This window comes from Nanorana parkeri, unplaced genomic scaffold, assembly GCF_000935625.1.
Source record: "Nanorana parkeri isolate BGI_ZX_2015 unplaced genomic scaffold, ASM93562v1 scaffold2694, whole genome shotgun sequence".
Taxonomy (NCBI): domain Eukaryota; kingdom Metazoa; phylum Chordata; class Amphibia; order Anura; family Dicroglossidae; genus Nanorana; species Nanorana parkeri.
In genome coordinates, this window is record NW_017308962.1 from 13,385 (window position 1) to 21,082 (window position 7,698).

At 51.5% G+C, this 7,698-nt stretch overlaps 1 protein-coding gene across 1 annotated transcript in view; it reads right to left on the reverse strand.

The window, feature by feature from the left end:
- Window positions 1-547: 547 nt before the first annotated feature.
- ANO7L1 (anoctamin 7 like 1) overlaps window positions 548-7,698 on the reverse strand; it is a 21,055-nt gene continuing 13,904 nt past the window's right edge. The window contains 7 exon segments of the mRNA XM_018574042.1: window positions 548-627; window positions 2,750-2,909; window positions 3,304-3,394; window positions 3,858-4,000; window positions 4,188-4,393; window positions 4,980-5,116; window positions 6,914-7,011. Of these exon segments, the coding sequence (XP_018429544.1) occupies window positions 593-627; window positions 2,750-2,909; window positions 3,304-3,394; window positions 3,858-4,000; window positions 4,188-4,393; window positions 4,980-5,116; window positions 6,914-7,011 (870 nt within the window). The 3' untranslated portion in view covers window positions 548-592.

Here is a 7,698-nt window from a genome sequence, read left to right on the forward strand (position 1 = left end):
AGATATAAGAGAAGGGGAGAGAGATATAAGAGAAGGGGAGAGAGATATAAGAGAAGGGGAGAGAGATATAAGAGCAGGGGAGAGAGATATAAGAGAAGGAGAGAGAGATATAAGAGAAGGAGAGAAAGATATAAGAGAAGGGGAGAGAGATATAAGAGAAGGAATGGGGACCGGAGGGGAATAAATAGGGATCCTTCTGCGGCCTTTGTGCTTTAGGTCTGTGCTTCTACTAAGCTTGGACGTCGCCCTCTAATGGTGAGCCGACCAATCAGCCGATTCCATCCATTGTGCATCTGTGTTGCGTTCAAATAACAATAAGGAGCTTATAAATGACATCAAATCTTTAACGTTCCAAAATAAATTCTACGTTTCCAAAGTCTTTGGTGCACTGTGTAACAGTCCGTCATTGGAAGACCTGACATCTCCTTATGCTCTACAAGGAAGACACCACATTTGTGTTCCCCTCCTCCGCGTTCTCTCAACCAGCGAGTCCAATCAGATCCGCCATCTATATACATAGGACCGCCTTCTATCGCTATGGACACAATTCCAGCCGTTGCCGGGACGCCAGCCGGGGTACGTCTCCGCAATGTCAGTCACTCAGGCCGCAGGCTGAAACGCTGCTTGCTGGAAGAGAACAAAGTCAGGTTTGTGTTACTGCGACAATACTGAGATTGCAGCATGGCCACAGTGTATACAATGTATCTATATACCGGGGATCACTCCGCCGTCTGATGTCAGTGTATACAATGTATCTATATACCGGAGATCACTCCGCCGTCTGATGTCAGTGTATACAATGTATCTATATACCGGGGATCACTCCGCCGTCTGATGTCAGTGTATACAATGTATCTATATACCGGGGATCGATCCATCACCCATGTACATGAGCCCTAAATAAGCAATCTCCTCCCCTTCTTCCCTGCATGTGTGTGACATGGCGGAGGACGCATTGGGTCACATTGACCTCACATACGCGGTCCAGGCTAGACCAATCCGCCATTCTTATGGTTTTGGTCACATGACCTTCCTGTACATGACAGCAAAGTTGTGCGATTTGGTCCAAATCCTCCGTATTGGACAATCCTTTCCATCCCGTGTGTGTAGCGACCCCACCGGGAGACTCGACTCCCTCCCCCCCCCCCCCCCCAGGGCGAGGAAGCTCTTCATATGGTGAGGATTAAAACAGGAATGTGAAGCCATTCTAGAATTTGGGAATGTTTGGAAAACAAAAGAGTCAGAAAAGTCCGCGCCGCACAAAGCTTTCCTTATTCCGTCCTTTTGTCCGCGGTGATAACAGGTAACGGGGGCGGCCAATATCAGACACCTCGCTTTTCAGGAAAGTGCCCCAGATTGGCGTCTTCAGTGAGAAAAGGATTAATCTGAGAACGTCATTATCCCCTCCCCCCCCCCAACACCCCGGCCGCCGGGCCTGAGAGCCTCCATTGTCCGCCTCTTCCCCCTCTTCTAATTTATGGTAATCTATTTGTGCTGAAAGTGTCGAAGAATTCCTCTGACTGGCCAACAAAGTGTGAGAAGAGCCGGCCCGAGCTAAAGGAATTCTGCAGCCAGAGGAGGGAGACAATGTCCTGAATGTGAAAAAAATGGAGGCCAGGCGGCAACTAAATCCGGGTACATTTTACAAAGTGCAATTTGTACAATTCCCGTAATGTGCCGGAAATGGAACATTGTGTTTACATGCATGGAGCAGGACAAGGGGGGTGTTCTGGGTGGTTTAGGGGTGCGGAAAGTTTTTCATGGTTCCTGTGAATTTTTTATTTGTTTACATTTAATTACTGTTATTATCATTAACAACAAACTTCAAACATTGAGAGACCCCAGAATGAGGAGAAACAGGGGCAGCTATTAGGGTTAGTGCATTAGGGGTAGAGTCAGGGTCAAATTATAGCCTATGGGTTCATGTTCGTATTTGTGATAGGGTTAGGGCTAGTATTAGGGATCAGGTTAGTGTTAGTTTTGGGGAGAGGGTTATTGTTAAGGTTACTATCAGTATTAGGGATAAAGTTAGGGTTAGTGTATACTATTAGGGATAGGGTTAGGCAGAGGCGTCCCCAGGCGGGGTGACACCCAACAGTGACGTCATGGCGTACAATGTTACCTGCCGGCGGCCATCTTGGTGATGGACGCCGGCAGAGAGAGAGGAGGGGACAGTCACCCGGCGGGATAAGGTATGCCGCCGGGTTCTTTCCTCTCCCCAGCAACTGACGGGCTCTCAGTCCATGACCGAGTGCCCGGCTTTTCAGAGGGGGTGACACTAAAATGACTGTCAGTCATTTTCGTGTCACTCCTCCAATGGTGTCACCCGGGTGCGGGCCGCATCCCCCTTGTGACGCCACTGGGGTTAGGGTTAGTATTAGGCACTAAGTTGGGGCTATTAGGGTTAGTATCAAGTTAGTATTGGGGTCAGTGTTTGGAACATTCTCTGCATTCTAAAATTCAGAGGTCGCTCTGCTCATCCCGACTCATACAATTTGCATTTTTCCCCCCCGTTTTGTTTCCCCATTTCCTGGAAAGGTGGAGAGAAGAAGCTTGTGGTACTTTGTGGCGTTACCTGGCGGGTGCGGAAGGGACGGCGGGCCGCGTATTCTGATCCGTGAGGGCGCGGTACGGACCCCGTAGAAACATCCAGCACAGCACAGTGACACGACACCACATGACACCGCACTGCCACAACACGGCGACATGCAACGCACAACACCGACGCACGTCGTGCCCGCTGACTGACCTGGAGAGCTGGAGGCCGGACTCACCGTCAGCAGCACCTCCTGGTTGTCGGCCAGCGCCCGCTTGGCCAGGTACCGCTCCCGCTTCACTTTGATCTCCACCGACCCGGGGATGTCCGGGACCATCCAATCAATACAGCGCAGACTGAAGAACACCGCGTGCTGCGGGGGAGGGGAAGACGCAGACATGTCATACATGTGCACACCTCGTGCTTCAATGCCTGCAATGGGCGCCCACACACATCACACAATCCTGTGGGAAGATATCACATCCCAAATGTATTATTTTTTGTATTATTGGACAGTTTGTGGTGTTTTATGCAATAAGAATTTCCAATCTGTGACATCACTCCGATACGACGAGAAGGTTAGTTTTGCCTTTTCTGATCAAACTGCAACAATGTTACGATGAGGACTCAGCGTCCACTTTGTATTACCCAGAACGCCAAGTGGTCCCGCTCCTTCAGCTTCCAGTTCCTTTGCTCCCATCATGCTTTGCTCCTCCCCTCTCCGGTCTCAGATCATAAACCTGTTTTCGGCATCCGTATGGACTCACCTCAAAGGCAATGATGAATCCCAACCGGACGGCCAGAAGCTTCCAGTAGAAGAGGCTGTATCTGCCGTCCTCGTCCCGGAAGGCTTTGTACCTGCGGGGTACACAGAGACCGGGTGAGACTGACCCCCGGGGTGTCCCCCGATTCCCCCAAACCCTACATACAGCAAGCCTGAAACAATATAATAATCCGGCCACTCGGTGTATATAATAATCCGGCCACTCAGTGTATATAATAATCCGGCCACTCAGTGTATATAATAATCCGGCAATCTCTGCCAGGTTCTATCCCCTTCGGTTGGAGTTGGCCTTTTAGTCTTGCACGGGTGATATAAGCCATGCCTTGGGATGGATAGTGACTATGGGGGGGAGGAGTCTCATAGGAGGACCTGCCGGGGGTAGGACCGGAGTCGGGAAACTCATCCTGAATGGTTCAGTCCAGGATGGGCCGCTGTCTTCGGGCCGCTCATCCCCGGAGACTGCCCACCTGTGGCCGTGTGTCCTACACTCCCCTATTCACAAACAGACGCCGCATGCGAGGAATGGCGGCCGCTCACCTGCACAGGGTGTGATTGGCGGACACGTAGCTATGCGGGGAGTAGGACAGGGTGAAGTTCAGGTAGCCGTCCAGGTTGCCGTCGTATTCGTACTGGTAGAGGAGCCGCGGAAGGAAGTCGGAGGTGAAGGCAATGAGGAAAGCCTGCAACGAGCAGAGACATTGTGACTCCCCCTATTCCTCTCGCACATACAATGAATGAATGGCCTGGACTAGAATATAATACAATGTATATGAGCCGGGTCCCTTTATATACATCTGATCTGGGGGAGGGGCAGTTGTAGGGAGGGGTAAAGGGATACGGCTCCGAGGAAGGGTTTGCCCCTCTCACGTTGACAATGACGGAGAGCTGGGCCAGAGCCTCCAGGATATGGAACCAGACGCCGATGTGCTGAGCCCGCTCCGCCACGGGCCGCCGATATTCGCGCACAAACTTCTGGGCGTCCAGGCGAATCTCCACCCAGTTATTGAGCAGAGCGAAAAGCGGAGCCAGCGGGAACGCAGCCACGAAGATGGTGATGAAGCCAAACTGGATGACTAAGAGAAGAGAGAGTTCAGGATAGTAGAGGCCACGGGGTAGCCAAACTCCGGCCCTCCGGCTGTGGGGTGAAACTACAAATCCCATGATGCATCTCTCTCCCGGGAGTCATGTCTGTGGCTGCGAGAATCTCGCAATGCCTCATGGGATTTGTAGTTGCACCCACAGCTGGAGGGCCGGAGTTTGGCTACCCCTGGTATAGGCGGTGTACCACGACCCCCTCCCACCTGTACAGTATATCATCGCTCCCTCTACTCAGCAAGCACCCCAAACACAACATACACCCAGACTATGCAATCACAAGGCCGGTCTCAGTGGGAATATCCTCAGTCACTCTTATGATTGAACTCTGATCCCCTCACATGGAAGGATCATTAGCTCTGGTGTTCACAAACCCCCCCAAACGTAAGATAATATGGTGGGGTCCATAAATGCCAATATCAGAAACCATTTTCTGTGCAGCCCCATCGCTGGAGCAGCCACTAGACACCTGCCTTACATCTGGGCTGCGGCTATTTCTTTTGGTTCATTATTTAGATTCCGTAGGTATGGAAAGCTCATATTGACCCCCAGCAGGTCACTCACCCATCTCCAGGTATTCCTCGAAGAGCCCCTCACACTCAATGAGTTCATAATCTTCCTCCCATAGTTGGGGTTCCTCGGAGATCTGCGTCCCGCGAACCTTGGCCAGCTGCCGCCTCTGCCGCCATGACTTCAACTTTCTGCCGGACAAAAGCAGCAGGTGATTGGCTGGGCATGTTTCATGTTATCCCCCTTAGATCTCTCCAGGTGATGTCGGGCCGGACGACAAGGATCAATAAGAAGTCAACAAGTTGGCTCAACGTAGAAGAAGAAATGCCAACTGCCTCCTCTGGTGACCATTGTCCAAATCTAGGCCAGGCACCATCTCACACCATGGATCGGGATTGTCATTTTCCTCACCAAATCATGACTTTTTGTTTGATGGCTTCTGATGAATGTCCACTTCCGAAGACCTGAAGACTTTATTTTTGGAGAAGTCAACATAGGATTCCCCTTTCAGGCGTGCAGATACAGAGAACCCCTCTGACCGATGATTTCTGGTCTTCCGGTCAAGGGGAATTTGGAAATCTTGGCTTTGGTGCCCTTGTCTACGGCAGACGTGTCTCCTAGCTTTTGACTGGTTCCTTACCCCGCAATGTCCCATATGAAATAACTCAAACCCCCGCAAACTCATTCTAGAGCAGTGCTTCTCAACCTTTCTAGGGCTGGGACCCCTTGGTAACACGTGGTGACCCCCAACCGTAAAATTTAGGGATGCACCAAAACTAGTATCTGTGTGGGCTCTCGGGTGGCTAGTGGGACTCTCTGTGGTGCCCAGTGCGGGCTCTGTGGTGCCCAGTGCGGGCTCTGTGGTGCCCAGTGCGGGCTCTGTGGTGCCCAGTGCGGGCTCAGTGGTGCCCAGTGCGGGCTCTGTGGTGCCCAGTGCGGGCTCTTGGTGCCCAGTGCGGGCTCTGTGGTGCCCAAGCACTTACCTCCCCCTCACTCCTGCCTGCTCCCCTCTCTCTGATCCTCTCGGGTCGCTGATGCTGCAGCACCATCTAGGAGAACTGACACTGCCGTGCTAGGAGGAGGCCGAGGAGCCTCTTACCTAGAGCAGCACAAGGCACATGGGGACTCCCTCAACTGTGGGTCGCGACCCACTGTTCTAGAGGAAAGAACCATCCTTCAGCGGCCCAAACATGCATCTCCTTCTATATTGTACCGAACATTATCTCTTGTTTGAGGAGCCGACCTAAGATTCCTCTTCAGGCTTGCAGATACAAAGAACCTATTTCACTATTTCCGTCTCACAGTCAAGAGGAACTTAAAAATGTTGGCTTTAGTGCCATTGGTTCTAGCTGAAGTGTCTTGGTTCTGGAGGAAGGGGCCATGCTTCACGGGCTCAGTCATAACTTCTTCACCTACACCGTATACAACGTTATTTCTTGTCTTTGACAGACTTGTAGCTCCACCTCTCATCTCTATAATCACCGAGGCTGACCTAATTATCACTGTTAAAGGAGAACTATGGGGGTCAGGGCTTTCCCCCATAGTTCTCCTAAGGGTAACGGGAGGACGCAAACTAGCGTCCTCCCGTCACACTAAGCTCAGTATATAGGGAGCTACAGCTCGCGGTATACTGAGACGCCGGAGCAAGAGCGGATCCCGTCTGGATCCGCCCAGCTGCGTGAGTGACAGCTGGCTCTGCCAATCTAGAGGCAGAGCCAGCTGTACCCGCCCCCTCCCCCGTCCGTTCCGCCAGTCAGCGCTGGAGGATCAGACAGGGGAGGGAAATCCGTGCAGGGAGTGGTGAGTGACAGTCAGGGCTCTCTGCACGGATAGATCGAGATGTGAGCAAACGCCGGTATGTGTTCGCTCACTTCCCGATCTACTGAGCCGACCTGTGACAGTCTCATTGTCACAGGTCGGCCCAGATTATGAGGCTGAGTGAAAATCCCCCCCCTCATACATCAATGTACATTATTCGCCTGACTTACGGGATCAGAATCTCCTGGATGTTGCTGACAATCTGCTTGCCCACCATTATAATGAAAAGTTGCTGGGCCAGTTCTATGAGGCAGCCTCCTGGACCGCACTGTAGGGAGACATAAAAGAGAATGGACTCAGCAACTGATTCTCTCACAAGATGTAAAACCTCCACATACTGTATGAGGGAGGATGACCACTGGTGAGGAACCAGCCATATGGTCTTACAACGTTTATAGTGGGCCTCCCCACATCACAGGATTGGACATTCAAAGCATTCTAAATACCCGCTAGAAGCAGTGAAAGAAAGATGGGGATCATTGCATTGGAAATTCCAGTTCTATTAAGATAAAGTTCTAATATATTATAGATACACGTGCAGGGCCTAACGTAAGTCAACACCCTCACCAAATGATTGAGTTCAGATGTCTCCGGTGAAGGTCCTGCTAATGCCACAACATACAAAGCCGGCTCCATACAGACACGGTGTGACCAGTTTGGTGGAGACCCTTTTCTGTTCCACCATGATGGTCCCCTGTGGACAAAGCCAGCTCCATACAGACACGGTGTGACCAGTTTGGTGGAGACCCTTTTCTGTTCCACCATGATGGTCCCCTGTGGACAAAGCAGCTCCATAATGACATGGTGTGACCAGTTTGGTGGAGACCCTTTTCTGTTCCACCATGATGGTCCCCTGTGGACAAAGCCAGCTCCATACAGACACGGTGTGACCAGTTTGGTGGAGACCCTTTTCTGTTCTACCATGATGGTCCCCTGTGGACAAAGCAGCTCCATA